The 17,812-nt window shown below is 41.4% G+C and overlaps 1 protein-coding gene across 1 annotated transcript in view; it reads left to right on the top strand.

Moving 5' to 3' along the window:
- Positions 1 to 335: 335 nt before the first annotated feature.
- Positions 336 to 17,812, top strand: part of LOC132208728 (ral guanine nucleotide dissociation stimulator-like 1) — a 54,247-nt gene continuing 36,770 nt past the window's right edge. Inside the window, exons 1-4 of the mRNA XM_059644115.1 lie at positions 336 to 5,114; positions 6,214 to 6,272; positions 7,632 to 7,705; positions 11,541 to 11,740. Of these exons, the coding sequence (XP_059500098.1) occupies positions 4,945 to 5,114; positions 6,214 to 6,272; positions 7,632 to 7,705; positions 11,541 to 11,740 (503 nt within the window). The 5' untranslated portion in view covers positions 336 to 4,944. The remainder of the gene's footprint in view (positions 5,115 to 6,213; positions 6,273 to 7,631; positions 7,706 to 11,540; positions 11,741 to 17,812) is intronic.

The following is a 17,812-nucleotide window of genomic DNA, read 5'->3' as shown; positions in this document are numbered from 1 at the left end:
ATGTGCCCTAATTTTATTCACCAATCTCCTATGTGGGACTTTATCAAAGGCTTTCTGAAAGTCCAGGTACACTACATCCACTGGTTCTCCCTTATCCATCTTCATATGGACATGTTGCAGAACCTGTTGGGTAGGAGAAGTTCAGAAACAGAACAGCGATGGCTTCCTTCTGACTCGAGAGGGTCTAACTTTACTTTTTAATTGAAAAATCTTCAGGTTCATTTATAGTTCTTCACGGAGTATGAATTGTTGAACTTATTCAGCTGCATGTGTCCAATAAATTTCTTCAGATGTGAGGTCAAAGAAATTCTAAACTATTCCTCATCCTCCCACAGACTTTCTCTCACTGTTAAGGTGCCTACTCATGGACTTAGGGGATCCAGGTACATGATTATTTGAAGTTTCCATCCCATTTAAACAGTGGTTAAACAGTCTTTTGGCACGGCAGCCTTCATTGCTCAATTGTTTCAGTTTCGGAGTTGGGAAGTCATATTGAGGTTGCACAGGATGTTGATGAGACCTCTTCTGGAATACAATGTGCGGTTTCTGTCACACAATTACAGGAGGCATATCATGAAGCTGGCGAGCGTTAAGAAGAGGTTTACCAGGATGTTGCCTGGTATGGAAGCTTTGATTTATAAAGAAAGGTTGGATAGACTTTGACTTTTCTTGCTGGTGCTTAGGAGGTTGAGAGGCGGCCTGTTAGAAGTTCATAAAATAATGAGACATGTAGATAGTATGAATTGTGGTCGTCATTTCCCAAGGATGGGAGATTTCAAGACTAGGGAATGTTTTTAAGTTGGGAGGAGATAATTTAATAAAAAAAAATGCAAGGCAGAACTTTGCAGTGACTGTGAACAAAGCAATGGCAAGTTCCAGCAGAGAAACAGGTGGCAAAGAAACAGGTGACAGCCAGGCATGTGAGGGCTAATGTGTTTCGTTTGCAAGTGACATTCACCGCTTCACAAAGTGGAGAACGTTGAAGTACAGCAGCGACGGTGATTATTTTGCAGGATATTCACCTTGCAAATGGTTTTTCCGCCAGTATCCCTGATTACATCGCAATCGACAGGATGAAAGCTGCAGCAAGACGTGTGGAGCCAGTGGTGTAATTGATACGGCATCTGATTTTGAATTGGAAGTTTGGAATATTGTATCCTCTCTCACTCGAGTGAAGTTGACAGCTTTTCTACCCTTGCAAATTGACAGACACTCCCGAAGAGGAATGTCTGGCCAACGCTGTTTTTGTCAGGTTCCCAGCAGCTTAAGTGAATGGATTGCTGGGTTTTGGAAATTGAAAATTGAAATTAAAAGGTAAATGAGTAACTTGAGTGTGGGGCTACTTCAGCTCATTGTATATTTCATATCCCACCTCATGGCAACAGTACCCATTGTCAGGAGAAACTGCATGTGTTCCACACAAAGCTGCCTTTTGCTGGGAAACCTTGTGTACAGCAGGAGAAGCGGGTAGAACACTGTGTGTATAAGACTGACACTGAGCCACACATTAAACGGTAAAGATAACAAGTAAAGTTGGAAACTTGCTCGCCCAGCTGGCTTGTTTTCGTTCAGACTTTTCGTCACCACGCAAGGTAACGTCATGAGTGAGACTTCCGAAGAAGCGATGTTGTTCTCCTCCACTTGAAATTTATCCTGCCCGGTCTGTTCTGGCAACTTCTGTCATTTCGCATTCTGTTCTGTATGGGTTGTATATGGGGTCCAATTCTTTATGTTTGCCGACTGCATTATGGATTGAGAACCATGCCTCTAGGAATTCCCATGTGTGGCTATGTTTGGATTGCACTACTACGGTTATGTTGTCCCAGTTAAACTGATGGCCTTCATTATCCGGGTGTACTGATATTAGGGAAAGTTTGTCATGTCATTTTGCTGCCGGCTGATGTTCATGTACACTGACGGCTAGTTTCCTTCCTGTCTGTCTGATATAATGTTTGTGGCAATCGTTGCACAGTATTTTGTAAACACTGTCAGTTCTGCATGTCGTGGGTATGGTGTCTTTAATCCTTGAGAATGTTTGTCGTAGCATGGCTTTGGGCTTGTGTGCTACCGTAATTCCTAGTGGTCATAGGAGTTGTCAGTTCTGATATGTTCTTGATGTGTGGCAGTGTGTCCAGTGTGTTCGGGCATAATGTGTCCTCTTCGTGTTGCTGTTTAGTCAGTACCTGTGGATGAAATTGCAGGGATAGCCATTCAAAGCGAAGATTTTGTATTGGTGTTCTTCCTCTTTCTGCATAGTTCTGGGTCATTGCAATGAGTGGTGACCCATTTAAATAGTGTCCCAACACAGCTTAGTTTGTGTTCCACTGACCTGAGTTAGTTGCCAAATTAAAAATATCCGAGCCCCTCAAGGCACTGACCCGAGTTGTGATGTGCAAAGGACAACACACAAAGGAGGATCCTTGTGTGATTGATCCAATGTGATCTGTATGCCAGGGTAACAGTGAAGACTGGTCTTCAACACCCACATTGAACCTGGCTCCACTTGGCCTCCAGTCACCTCTCACAAACTACCATTGCCCTTCACTTTTCCTGACCTCCCCTCTATTCTTGTTTTAAACTGATTGCACTTCAGGCAGTTTCAGCTGGCATTGCTGCTGTGGAACTGTAACATGGAGTGAATTGATTTTGACTGATCAATGACATAATTCTGCTTCTCAAGATCAGTCAATATTTCAGATTTATTACTTTAAATGATAACCATGAACAGGCTACGACAGTGAAGGCACTGAATCGTAATCTCTGGACCAGCAGGAAAGATCAGTTTATGGCACTCAGGACACTGTCTGATTCGGCCTTGCATTCTCCCAACCTTCTGCACATGATGCCCCTCTGCTCTGTTGCGGTTTTGTTACGTCTTGATATATAATAGTCTCCAGTTATCTATTCTTTTGTTATTTCCAATACATGAGACCCTCTTTCCATGTCTTGTGCCTGGCTGCACAGCTCAGTGGTCAGAGCACTGTTCTCAGAAACAAGTGGTTGTGAGTTCGAGCCTGTGATAGTGTTTGTGCATCCCCTGCTTCAAAGGGCAAAAAGAGCCCTTTAAAAATTATCTGAAATTATAACAGTATCATTTCCTCCACAGACCAGAAATATGTGTGAATTTCCACATTGCTGTTTGTCCTTCCACTTGAGGAGGAGCATTTGGAATGGCAGGAAGCAGCTGGCATCAGTGATGTTTGGCTGGAAGTACAAGGTGAAGCAGGAAAACTGTAGGTGAGCAATGGGGGAGGAGCACAAACCCAGGGCATCCATCAAATACTTCCATTTGTTGCTGTAAATAGGTTCTAGTTTTGGAGTCTGGAGTGGGACAATAGAGCCAAGTGAGTGAAGTTCTGCTTTCTGGGGGTTGCTCTCTCCGAAAGCCTCTGGCACTCTCGGTGGAAGGTGTCCTTGTTAGTTTCCTTCTGTGGGTGAAAATGAGGTTCACTTCCCCGAGGGGGCATGAGCACAGTCTTCACACCTCAAACTTCAGTTTTGCTTGTTGATTCCTCAAAGTGTTGACCCAGAAACCCGCACAGCACACACTTCATTGGGGAGACAATGGCCTGAGGTTGTTATCACTGGACAGTTAATCCAGAGACCCAGATAGTACTTTGGGGACTTGTGTTTGAATCCAGTTGCAGCAGACGGCGGAATTTGAATTCAATACAAACCTGGAATTAAGCGTCTAATGATGAGCATGAATCTGTTGTCCTTTAAGGGAAGTAAATTGGCATTCTTGCTTACATGTAACTCCTGACCCACAGCAATGTGGTTGACTCTTAACTGCTCTCTGGACATTTAGGAATGTGTAATAAATGTTACCCTAGCCAGTGATGCCCTCATCCCGTGAATGAATTTAAAAAGTACGTCAGGAATTCCTCCTGTATGCAATGATAACTGATTTGCTTTGCCCAATCTTTATGCAGACTGAAGTCACTGGACTCTTGAAGTCAGTGACCTTTTATCATAATTAGAGCTCTCCCTTTCTGCTGGTGTCTTCAATTTCCTTTTTAGTGCCTTCTGCTAAAATTACCACACGAGTTAACTGGGGTGTATATACATCGACCACTGTCAATTTCTGTCCCTTGATGTTTCTAAACTGTACCCAGACTCCATTTCACCAGAACTAATATCCATTGTCATTACCATATTAATTTTATTCCGTAGCCAGTAATGCTAACCTACCTCCTCCTTCTTGTCAGTCCTTCCAAGAAACTGAATATGCCTGGAGCCCAGCTTCAGACATTGTAGATATTTTGGTTTCTGATTTACCAAAACATCCTGGATTCTGGAAAAATCTGAGTTCAGTAGAAATTAGCAGTTGTAACACTGCTATGTAAGAAAGAAGGAGGAGCAAAAATAAGGAATAAAGCCAGTTAACATGATTTCAATCAGTTGGGAAAGTGCTTAATAATGTCTCTTCATTAAGTATGTTTCAGCAATGCACTTAAAACAAAAATCGTATCATCTGATTAAATCAACGTGGTCAATCCAGAAGAAGACATTCCATGATGGAGACAGGGCAGTTGCAGGTAAGTTCAAGGTCACCCTGGGGCCAGGCATGTTTGACAATTTCATTCCTTTTTGATAGTCAAACAAGTGAGGTCGCAAAGAGGAAACCAACAGCTGCATAACACCTGGATTCCCAAGAGGCATTTTGTAGGGTGTCACACTGGTGGCTAATAGATAAGAGAAGGGCTCTGGAACTGAAGGTAATGTATGAGCATGAATAGAGAGTTGGTGAACATGCAGGACATAACAGGAAGTGTTGTTGTGACTGTGATGAGAGGAGTGCAAAGGATTCGAAGGTGAATATAAAGGTTAAATTAACTTCAGGGATGTTTTTAAGGGACTTTCAGGACAGATGAGACCATCCATCCTCTTGACAGCTGACCAGCCAGTCTGGCCACCAAATAAATTAATAGATGTATTGGTCACATGTGGGCAGGCCTCCTGGTGCCTTCACCTCCATGGGCAATATACCAGGAAGGCTGTTCAGGGAAGATGGTGAAGATGGGAAACTGCATCCATGACATGATGCCCACGTTTACAAACAAGCCCTCCCCACATGACAACCGCGTACACGGAGATGAAGTGGAAAACAGCAGGTAACTGCTCGAACAGGTTTTGTGTTCTTTCTCAGGAAGGTTTTCTTTCAAAAAAGAATAAGCCCAGTGACGTCACAATGGTTTGCCTGTGATGTCATAAACACAAACAAGAATAAACAATAACTGCTGTGTGTCTTCACTTCATGTTGAGACAACGTGAGGTGAACATTGCAGACTTGTAGCTCTGCAGTTTCAAGTGCGAATCGCTTATTTCTTTTCTCTCCCTCATCAGTGTAATTAGAACTAACACGAATTGAAGCGGAGGGAAAGGAGCAATACCTTCGTGGTATCACTCTTGGTTGTGAGAAGAGTTTTGAGGTAATTTGAATTCAATATATACTGGACACTATTTGTAAAGAAATTGGATTTTAGTACGAATTTCAAAGACGGGAAAACTGGAAAAATGATGTGAATTTGGGGTAACCCGATTGAATTAATGTGTGTATGTTGTGGGTCGCAATGGTTCCAGTACTTGCCAAAACCAAAATTATATTGGCCACATTTTTGTGTCCGCTCTTTGATGGAGCAAAATGTTTCTTCTGGTCTTTGCTGAAGGTGATATTAGCAGGAAAAATGTTCATCTCGATGACCACAAGATCCCATTATCACAACAATTCGCAAAAAAAAACAAGAATGGAATTCTCCCGTATAAATCATCTACTACTTATCCCTCAGTGAATGTTGTTTCAATGGAAAAGCTAATCATTACCAATTGTTATTGATGAAAACGTGCTTTCTGCACATTAACCAGTGCCTTTCCGACATTACAGCAGCCAAAAAATAGTATTTAGATGAAAAAGGCCCTTTGGGAAATCATTCCAGATGTTCAAGGTGTTGGATTAGAGCAAAGCTTTGTTGAGTTTCATTTTGAACTGAAGTATCTGAAGGGTGATGTCCTGGCTGCTCAGCAGACAAGTTAAAATGTTAAATTGTTGAAGGAAGACCAAGTAGACAGTGAAGGCGCAAATGAATATTTGACATATGTAATGAGGCTGAAGTCAGCATATTTTTTGGTCTAGTATTTAAGTGTGATCGTACTCTTTCTCTTTTCATGTTGAATTTGGTTTTTACTTTTATGGTGTTTTCATTTGTCTTTTAGGTTTGACGATACTTCACCTTTCTCATTCCTCAGACTCCAACCCACTTTGATTCTGAAAGGTATGAGTTATCATTAATTTTTCACAAAGCACAAGCTTCAATCCAGTTCCTTGTCTCCCTGTGTTCAGTCAGGCATCGACTCACTTATTCCAGACCTCACATGGAAATTTGCCTTTCGAGACAATGGGAACTGCAGATGCTGGAGAATCCAAGATAACAAAGTGTGGAGCTGGATGAACACAGCAGGGAACTGCAGCTGCTTGGCCTGCTGTGTTCATCCAGCCCCACACTTTGTTTTCTTGGAAATATTCCTGCTCCTTTGTTCCATTTTCTCATACTCATCTGTGACATATTAAATTAGATTAGATTCCCTGCGGTGTGGAAACAGGCCCTTCAGCCCAACAAGTCCAAACCGCCCCTTGAAGCATCCCACCCAGACCCATCTTCCTTTCACCCACACACCCCTCAACACTACGGGCAAATTAGCATGGCCAATCCACCTAGCCGACACATCTTTGGACTGTGGGAGCACCCAGGGGAAACCCATGCAGACACGGGGAGAATATGCAAACTCCACACAGTCAGCCTGAGCCTGGAATCGAGCCCGGGTTCCTGGCACTGTGAGGCTGCAGTGCTAATCACTGAGCCACCGTGCCTCCCGTATCCGACGAGATTAAAACAGCAGCGGTCCATGACACCTGTGAAAAGTAGTAGTTGTCAGCCTTGCATCAATGACAGCAGCCTGACCCTGGAGTCAGACAGTTCTCAGTGTAATATCACTGAGCACAATGAGGACTGATGTGGCAGCCCCCTTTTGCGACCTTGACAGACTGAGCAATAGGTGACCCGACATCTAACTGATGTCTCTACAGTTTCCCAGCTGTTTTCTCCCCACTCCCCACACCGGGTTCGGTCTCCCACTGGGCTGACTGTGTCCCACTCACTGGACTGCAGAAGTGTGGACTCTGAGAAGCTGACTGCCTTGGGTGTCCATCTGGCAGAGCCCATTACCCTGTATTAATGCCAGAGACTGCTCTTGGTGAACCTATCCTGCATGAAGGCAGCCTCCCTTGCTTTGACTCTGGGTTACTCCCTTTAGATTCTGAGACAGTGCTTCCAGGGTGTGTAGAGTGATTTTTATTCATATATTGATGTGAAAGCTTTGTTGATTTTTATTTTGAGTGGCCGAAAAAGTCTGAATCCTGACGTCCATGTTGGCTCAGTTAGGATTTTAAAGTTGTGTTTTCTGAGCAAGAGCAACATGATATCAGAAGATCAAACAGATCATGGACACATGTAACTACACTGAAGTCAGCATTTTATCTTTTTTGGTCCAGTATTTAATTTTTTTATGGCAGTCTTTCTCTTTACATGTTGAATTTGGTTTTGTCTCTCATGATGTTTTCATTTATCTTATAGATTTGACTGTTGTTTCCGGTCAGTCAGCTTGCCGAAGCAGTCAGATTTCCGTCATACTACTCAGAATAAAAATGGTATGTACTGCCCTTGCTTTTTCACACACAACAAATTCCAATCCCCTGATTACTTATTCTTCATATTCCTATATACCATCCAACACTCACTCACTCGCACATTCTTCCACGATGTGCAAGATGTTTTATATATTTGGTCACAGATTTGTCCCGTTTCATTTTGAGGGAGCTGAAATGTTTGAAGGCTGATGCTCTCATCTGCTCACTTGGCCTTTTAAAGTTTCAGTTGTTCTAAGGAAGAGCAAGGTGATATTGAAAGAGTAAATAAACATTTGTGTTCACCATGAGGGTTTGCCCTTATCAACTTCTCCCCGTGCCTGACATGCTGGTTAAACAATCACCAGCTGTCTGTCTCTCTCTTGCTCATGTGAGCACAGCCCAATGATGTGGTGTGGTAATGGTGACTTTTTTTTCGAAGGTGGGTCACTTTGGAACAGACAAGCTGGGTTTTTTTGTGATAATCACTGACTGTTTATGTCAGGAAATATCTATTGCTGCACTTTTCAAATCCGAGCTACGTCCGATGGGTGTGAAATCTGGCGACAGACGTTTTTCCAAAAAATGTTGTCCATTGGAGGTTCTGAAGTTGGAGTCTGTTGGGTTCATTCAGAACTTCAAGACTGCCATTTATGTTATGCTAGTGTATTCACAGTAAATGGATAAATGGAGTTAAGAGAGAAATACATCATGATGTGATACAATGGAGCAAGCTCAAGAGACCTTATTCCTATGAATTCAAAAAATATAGTTTAAGTTCTGAGATATTCAGCAAGCAAACTGTAAGACAAATGGAGTAACAAAAGTCCGCTATGTACTAGGATAGAGATCTGTTCAAACTTTTCTAATTGGCATTAATTAAGTAAGCGACATGTGCAAATTCTTCTTTTCAATTTTAGACTGAGATAGAATAGTCACCCAATTTACATTCATGATGAACATAGAGCAACGATATAATCATGAAGAGGAATTGTGTCCCTTGATGTAGTGTAGTGGGGGTGGTGAAAATAACTGTCATGTTTTTCATAAATTTTTGACAATCATCATGACTAGAACTAACTTAAGCCACAAACTGGAGTGTGTTAATAGGGGTTAAGAGTGGGCATTAGATGGTGTTTCAATCACTGGCCACTTTCCACTGCTCTGCCACATGCTGTGCCTGGCAACCTTCAGTGAACAAAGTCCAAATTTGAACCAGATTTGCAAACCAATTCCTGAATTCGAAACAAGAAAAGAACATGTCATCTGTCAGGCAAGCTAGTGTGTTGTGGCATTTTGACTACGAGAGGAAAATAAAACAATGTTCATGTGGAACTCCACTTAATATTTGAAACCTGAATGTGCACATTTCAGTTGATTCTCTCCGCTGCATAATTAACTTCAACTCTTCCATCCTGCTTTTATTGACATATTAATATCTGCTTGAGAGATTTCCTCCATGCCTGTTGATTGCTTGCTGACTGCATGTGTACAATATACTGAGAAAACACACCAGTTTTGATTTATCGCCGCAAAAACTGTGCGTTGAGGGACCGTGATTTACTGCGCTCGATAGTATTTTTGTTTCCTTTTTGCTGGCATTGTGAAAACTTAGAACACTGGAGGGCACATCCTTCCATAGATATCCTGCCCTTTCTTCTGTTACACCGTGCAATGAATGGGAAGGAAAGGAGCGGGATGAATGATTATGAAGTAAATTTGAGTAGGGGAGCTGATAGCCTCTTACCACAACAGCAGAACAGATGGAAGGAATGAGTAGTCGGGTGAGAGAAAGGAACAGAAATTTCACCATTAAAAATGTTGAAGGCAATGTATTGACAGCTGGTAGCCTTTATTTTAGTAATGTATTGCAAACATTCAATAGTTTTGCTCTTTTAATATTTAAAGATGGACATTACATAATTTCTCTTACTGAGATTGTCATCATGGTCATAAAACATCAATTTATTTTTAATGTTATTTGTCTAACTGGATCAAAATATGATGACACATAAACAATTTGAGCTTCAAAATCTCCCCTTCCCCTACCGCATATCAATACCAGCCCACCTGGTCCCCGCCTCCCTAACCTGTTCTTCCTCTCACCTATCCCCTCCTCCCACCCCAAGCAACACACCCATTTTCTTCTGTCTAACCTCATCCCACCCCCTTGACCTATTCGACCTCCCCAGCCTGACCTATCCCCTCCCTACCTCCCCACCTACAATCACCTCTACTGGCTCCATTCCTGCCTCGAAACTTGTCTGTCTCCTCTCCACCTATATTCTCCTCTACCCATCTTCGATCCGCCTCCCCCTCTCTCCCCATTTATTTCAGAACCCTCTCCCCCTCCCCCTTTTCTGATGGAGGGTCTAGGCCCGAAACGTCGGCTTTTGTGCTCCAAAGATGCTGCCTGGCCTGCTGTGTTCATCCAGCTCCACACTTTGTTATCTTTGTTTGAAGGTTATGCTTTTCTGCAGTCATGCATTTTTATACTTGTGTGGGGTAAAGTTCTTAAAACGGCAACTTCATTTAATTGAAACACATTTTGTACAATTTTCTATGACTTGGAACAAGTCTTGGAAATACATTTCCTGTGAATACAGACGATTCATAATTCTGACAGAACCGGCCAGCTACTCTGGCAAAGTTGAGAGGTTCACATTGGATTTCAAATTTCAAATCAGGCTTCTTCAAGAGTGCTCCAATTCCCTCCTTTGCTGACATGCTCCACCCTGACCCCTGCCCAATCCCAAAGGTATATTCATCTGCTGACATGAAGGAAACTGAATTTGATATAGGGGTGCTTGATGTGATTTGAACTATGAAGTTCTTTGTGAGAGTTCTTAATTTCTTTTGCACACTCCACAGCATCAAGTATGATAACCCTTAGGCAGCACATTGGAAGAAACCTTGCATGGCATGAGTTGTGGAACAAAAAAAAACAGAGGTTTCCTTTTTCTTCAGTTTCTCCCTCCTTCTATTTTCCGCCAAGTCAGCAAACATTTTACGCCTCTCTGCTTTCCTTCCAGTTATGTAAGCTTGCTTTCAAGAGTAATTAGATTCCTCAAAACAATATTGTTCAGAAATGTGAAGTCAGTGATATTGTTAGCAGAGAATTCAAACAGGATTGAAGCCAGACTGTCATGTTTCCTGTTGCTTGCTGTGGCCTCGAGCTGTAGACAGAAGTTGCTGCACATAATTCCACATTTTCTCTGTTGTGGAAACTTTCTGGCCCGTCTGATGACTGGATTAAAGTAGAAATTGAGAAATAGTGGGTAGTCAGCTGGAGGGATTTAATATTAAATGTTTATTTACTTAAAATGATGGTTTAATATTCTTGAGATCGATACAAAATAACTCCAAGGCTCAAATTTCTGTTTTGCATGAATCTAGCTGGCCATGTTTCTGTGATGTTTTGACTTTAACTTTGTGTTTTTTTTGAATGGTTCAAGCAATACATGAAGTGACCAGCTGCTTTATCATTGGATTGAACATATTGTATCTCCTCATCAATGGTATTCCCCTCCAACCCTTCAATGCTCATATCTTTGCACTTCTAATTCCGGCCACTTTGATCTTGCCTGCATGCTTGATCTTCTTTATTCTGTCATTGGTGTGTTCAGCTACCCAGTTCTGGGACACTGTTCCAAAACATCTCCTCTTTGTCCTCAAAACCAATCTTTCTGACCAAGCTTTTGGTGACCTGCCCTAGTTTTAGCTTCATGAATCTTGGAGCGATTTTTAAATGATTATGTAAATGTGAAGCATTTTGAAATATTTCTACCATGTCAGAGATCTATACAAATAAACATTGTTCCTGCATCACATTTACTTTTTAAATTTGTATTCTCTGTAGGCATCAGGAGATGAGCTTCCATCCCATCTCACTGTCGATACCCCCAACGTTCAAATTCTTAACTCTGAGACCTCAAAAAGACTCGTCGAAAATTTTGTAATCGCTCTCATGAACAAGGAGCGTTTCTACATCCGCACATTCTTTTCGACATACAAAGCATATACCACTGCTGAAAGTGTGTTGTACATCCTCCTGGACAAGTGAGCATAAATCTTATGAGCATCTCCTTTGTTTAATGGTAATGATAGAAAAGTATGTTCTGTCGAGTAATTTTTGTTATTAATCCTTCTGGCAATGAATCGCTGAAACTAGCCGGATGGAAACAAACTCTCAGTAAACTGAGAATCTCCATCCAACCCTCAGTAAGGGAGACGATTTTTTGTTCATTGAAGACACGAACTTACCTGCACCCCAATCCCTTGGACGTTAAGCTCTGCAAATTTGGGCTTTAACTTTCATCCAGTTTCATCAGAAAAGTCCACATTTTTTAAAGTATTCTGGAGGATTTTATCCTCCACACAGATGGTTTTATCCTCCACCTTCTGCCTAAAAGGTCCAGATTCAAATTCTATCTCCTATGTCATGTGTCATAATAAGTTTGAATAACTTGATTAAAAGTAATTAGACTTGAAGTCCTTCATAAAGAGAGACTGCAGTGGGACTGATGAGCTTGTTTGTTTGCAACAAGGCAAAGCAGTCCTTCAGCTCTCCTGTTTTGTGCCCCCATCGCTTTCCAATATCCCTGATCCCAAATGGTGGCACAAATCATGTTTAAGCAACCCGCTAGTGATTTGGGACAGAAGTGAATAAAACATACTCACAAAACATAATGCTGAGACAGGTGGCAATGTATTTTTGATTATTTTTTCGCAATAATGAAGCGATCGAGAACCAGTACAATACAACGATTAAAAAGTGTGGTGAATGTATTAGGACAATGTCTAGACCTTGGTATTAAAGATAAACAGTGACGTTGACTTCCTTCAATGCTTTTTATGTAGTTTGGAGCTTCCTACAACTATGTTTGGAATGTTTAAGTTTCTGCATGTAGTGAATGGAAAAATGTTATTTTAATTGAAAGAAGCCTATCAATTGTCTGTAGTAACAAAGTGTGGAGCTGGATGAACACAGCAGGCTAAGCAGCATCTTAGGAGCACACACACTGACGTGTCAGGCCTAGACCCAGCTTTTGTGCTCTGACGATGCTGCTTGGCCTGCTGTGTTCATCCAGCTCCACACTTTGTTAATTCGATTCTCCAGCATCTGCAGTTCCCATTATCTCTGATCAATTGTCTGTAAGTCTGTGTTGGGCATAACAATCAAAGTTTGGAAGCTGAGTTCAGGGTGAGGAACCTTCATTGCAAAACTGAAATGTTGGTCAAATGAATGTCTGCTTCCAACTGAAATATGCAGGAATACCACAATTTTGTAATAATGGGTGAAATGTTTTTCAAATGACATCAGTGATGGTTTCTCTTGTCACCTCAGTTTTTATACATTAGTTTTTTGCATGTTGGGTGAGGATTGAACAGTTTATGTACTTCACAAATGATGTTTTGGGGTAATTTATCAAAACTCAGTTCGGGAACAAAGCGATTCTCACCACTGCTGACCTTCAATTGATGTATCTCTGACATTAGAGGGATATCCCTGGGTAGGAAAATTTTCCCAAATGTGCTATGGTTATAAAATTTGAGAAAATCAGCAAATAACCAGAGATGATTAGATTTTTCTTCAAAGCAGTAAGCTGATGAGCTGGCTTTCATGAACCCAATGGGTTGCAGAAATCGATCCAGCTGGACCTTTCAAAAGTGAATTTGGGTTTTTCTTTATGCCTGTTGCCAAAATATTCTCTTTCTTTGCCCAACTAAATAAATGTTCCAGCAGAATAATTCCAGCAATAAGCTTCTGAGTTTTTAAAAAAAGATGACCCATACTTGCCGTAGAATTTGAAACATCACAGCTCACTCATGTGTCTCATGTTATCTCTCAGAGGTGAGATAGTGGACAACGATTCTTCGCAGGTTATTACTTTCTTATTTGCTTTTGTGTTAGGCTGGTGGTCATCTTAGATGATGGTATTCTTTTAAAGGTAAAGCGAAAATTTCGTAAAACCAAGGAATCTCAGCAAACTGTGGTTTGTTGAAATTTGAGGAGTTTGGTTCTCATTAAACTCTAAGGTAGCTATGGTTAAGACAATCATCTGTTATATTTACTGTCTCCTCCTTTCACAATGTAGCTGTTTATTACTTTGGCTGCTTAGATCTCTAACTTGTCCATTGTCTTTTGGTGAAAGTCTCCATCTGCAGGGAGATTCTTGGAGTTTTTAAAAAGTCACCAACAAAATGGCTTCCATGCCATTCAAAAGTTCAAACCCATTTTACCAATTGGACAGATTTTGTGTTTAAGATTAGTGTTTGAGCCAACCATTTTAATTCGGCTAAAAGATCATCATAATTCAACGGATGTTTATAGCATCCGTTCACCTTACACGCACCCTACATTTCAAAATTTTCCTTTATCCGTGGTGAAAGGGAGAAACCGTCTGACTAGATGCTACAGTTATTTTGGTGTTCTGTAATTAGATCCAGGGAATTCATCTCTTTTTACTTGAGTGTTCTCATTTACTGAGGTTTTTATTTGAGACAGAGAATTAACTTGAGTTCAAAATGGTTAGGATCGTATAGTATGAGTATAATTTTAAAAATCTGTTCCTGCCCAAGTTTTCCAAGTGTTGACGATCAGTCCATGACTTCTGAAGGAATGAATTTATGACTGACAGATTTGGTGACGTGACAAAGATGCGCTCAAAAATTAACCTTAGAGGACTTCAGAATACTGCAGAGAAATATAGGTTTAGCAAGTCGTCAATGATCTGACAAATAGAGTTGTATATGGTAAATTTGAAGTCCATTTTGGCAGAAAGAATAGCAGTTTTGTTTTTATTGAGGGAGATTGCATTGCTCTGAGATACAGTGGAATCTGGGTATCCTCGTGCATGAATCACAAAATGATCGTGTACAGACATGTTAAGTAATTTGGAAAGCAATTAAATGCAGAGCAGAGCTCTGGAATATTGTAAATGCAAAGATAAACAGATACTTGTTGAGGGAGAGGAGGTGAAAGGTCATTAGGAGAGGCAGGAATGTAGATTTGAAGTTACGATCAGATGAGACAGAACCACATTGAATGCTTTACTCTTCCCTCCTTGTATGGGAAGTGGCAGGTATGCTGTAAAATGCCAAATTGGAGTTTCAATGCAAAGTATTAACAAACTCGGTAATCAAGGCTTCAAATGCCGAAATCCTGAACCTTCAGATGTTTTTCAGTGGCTGAATGCAAATTGTAGATTCAAGCTTGTTTAAAATCACTTAGTTTGTGCTGTCTGACCAATTGCAGATATGGAAGCTTTGACACCTCAGAGGCAGAAGAGATTCCAGTAATCGATTCAGTGAGCACAAAGTAAGCTTCAGTCTAATGTGTGACTTAATTAAGTTTCATCCAAAATACAACAATGTTAAAAAACCTGCTGGCACTTCCTGTAAGATCTATGGAGGGCCTTCCTCCCACAGCAATGCAGCAAACACTGGACAGCAGCAGTCACATTAACAAAGTTGCTTGATTGTATCAAAAATCTACACAGATTTTGTTTGTTTAAAAAGAAAAGTTGTATCAACAGAAAAGATCCAAAAGTGTTCAGTGAAAAATTGCTCATCCATTCACTATTCAGATCTCCATTTGTCACCAAACATTTAGATAGCTGAGCTCTGAATTAAGGATACAACATGTTGAAGAATTGAGGTTCCTACCTTCTCCCCTCCCCTCAGTCTGCCTGTGGTGTCTTTCAAATCTCCTGTGAAGGTTTTGAAGAAAAACCTACTCGCAGTACATCTGGAGGGTGATCTATTTTATAAAAACAGTTGACCAAGAATGAAATCGAGGCAGAGCTGCAATCTTTTCTTTGCTGTCATTACGGTTGGTATTGCTGAGCTGAGACAAAAGAGATCTGCAGGCCAATGTCCACTGTAGGAGTTGAGGAGCTCCAATATTTGCCAGAGAGACAGACATGTGCAGCTCTGAGCTGGTGACTTAATTCATGCCCAGTGCGTCGTTAAGCCGGCTACTTTGCCCACCGCTGACAATACAGTATAATGGTGCAGAAGAGAGTTCAGCTTTCCTCCTGAACTCCCCTCCACTTTACCAGGAATGTCATGTCTCAGGCCAAGGCCAGTTGACTTGGGACATTCAGCCCTGTATGTACAGACAGTATCTGAAGTTCTTCATTGGAAAGTTGGTTGCCCTTCTATATTTGGGCCAGGAGCTCTTTGTTTGAGATATTTTTAGACTTTACAACAAATATAAAATGTTGAAGATATGAATCTGTTACATCCTTCTGTCCCTCTCTCTGTCTTTACAACCACACTCCAGTCTCACGGTCTTATCCTGTAAACTATCGTTCAGGGTTTTGGGGAGACCAATGACCATATTCTGTAGTTGCGTCTTGACCCGTTGTTAGAAAATTAGCTCTCAATGGCATGAAATGCCGACTCAATGTCTTTCAGGTGTATGGAGATAATTTTCTTGTGGATGTGGATGTTTCCTCAAATTTACTTGATAACACTTTTAGGACCATTTGCAGATCACCTGACGGTGCAAACTACAAGGTAGATGGGAAACCATGCTCTCTAAAATCTGTCATGAAAGAGTAAATTTGAATACAATATGTGGTTAAGGTTTGCTTTATTCAGAGCACAAGGAATACAAAGGAAACTACCGATGAGCTAAGAATTACTGGGTACAAGTGTTTGTTTAAAATGACATTCTTCACAACTAATTTCAGCAGCGGAAACAATGCTAACATTCCGAGCTGTGAGGAGCTTGAAAATCCAATTCCTCTAGAGACAGTTGCTGAGATCAGAAAGTAAGTATTGATCCAATGCGTGAGGAAATGATGCTTGAATCAGAATACAACTATGTGAAGGGCAAACTCTGGAGGCCGCCATTTTCAGGAACATTATTTAGAGACTTTCTCCTGAAACTTAGCAGCATCTGTGGTGAGAAAGCAGAGTGGGCATTTTGAGTTGAGGTTCCCATGTTCAGAACTTCGCATCTCTGAAGACGTGTCGCTTGGCTCAACTTGAACTCTGTTTTCTGTCTGTAGATGCTGCAAAACCTGTTGAGTTTCTCCAGCAATGTCTGCTTTTCTTTCAGCTTGTCGGCTTCTGTAGTTTGTTCTTTTACATTAAAGAAACAGTTGGCTGTTGTTCTAATATTTGCTCTGTTCTTAGTGTTGTAAAAAGAAATTTTAGATGGAAGATTGTGGTTCATGCTGCAGGCCTCCTGCTGGAACTGCAACCTGGAGGCCTTGGCCGATTCCAGCGGTGACCAACAAAGAGATCATTGCCGGGTTACTCACCAGTTGACGGTTTGGCTCAGTTTTGACAGCTGCTAGTCCAGTGAAAGGGATGGCAGATCAGCACCTTTCTCAGCCCTACTGTTAATGCTGATTGTCACTGAGGTTGTGTAAGTGGGCGCCATCAGGAAAGTGAGGGAGGCAGTCCTTAGATGTCAGGGAGAGCCCAGGTGAAAAAGAGAACTGGCCCATGTCACATAGCTTTGCAATGTGTAGGTGGTAAACTCCCTCCCTGCCATTTTCCTAATACTCCAACCTCCAATTTAATTGTCAGCGAATGATTGGCCATGCATTAACACACAGTCTTTAATGGAATATTTCTTTTCCAAACATTGGACTGTGCACTGCCGGTAAATATATTGAAAAACTTGACTCTCTAACTCTGTTTGCAGTGTTATTGCATGTCCCACCTCCCCGCATCGCCCAAAAAAATCCAGACCATTGTGCTTTGAGAACTTGTGTGAAAGTTGAAATCCCTTCTTCCTTGCAACTCCCCCAGCTCCTCTTCCAGACTCAACTCCTGTCACTTGCAAACCACCTGTTAGAGCTTGGAAGGGAAAAACAAATCTCGATCTATTGTAGTTACATACATCAGAAATGTTGCCTGTTTAACAAATCCAGTTGAATAGGACTTGAAAACTTGAGAGGGCTTGTCATCTGAAGAGTGGTTGAGGGTTTTGGTTCAGTTTAGGATGGAGTTTAGAAGGATGGGAGGGAATTTTATTGGCACTTACAGAATACTGAGAGGCCTGGAAGGATTGTACATGGAACAGAGAAGATGTTTCCACTAGGAGGAGAGATTAGGACATGCGGGCACAGTCGCGGAGTGAAGAGGCCAACCTTTAGAACTAAGGTAAGA

Source organism: Stegostoma tigrinum, unplaced genomic scaffold (genome assembly GCF_030684315.1).
Source record: "Stegostoma tigrinum isolate sSteTig4 unplaced genomic scaffold, sSteTig4.hap1 scaffold_53, whole genome shotgun sequence".
Lineage (NCBI taxonomy): Eukaryota > Metazoa > Chordata > Chondrichthyes > Orectolobiformes > Stegostomatidae > Stegostoma > Stegostoma tigrinum.
This window is presented reverse-complemented; position numbering and strand designations above follow the sequence as displayed.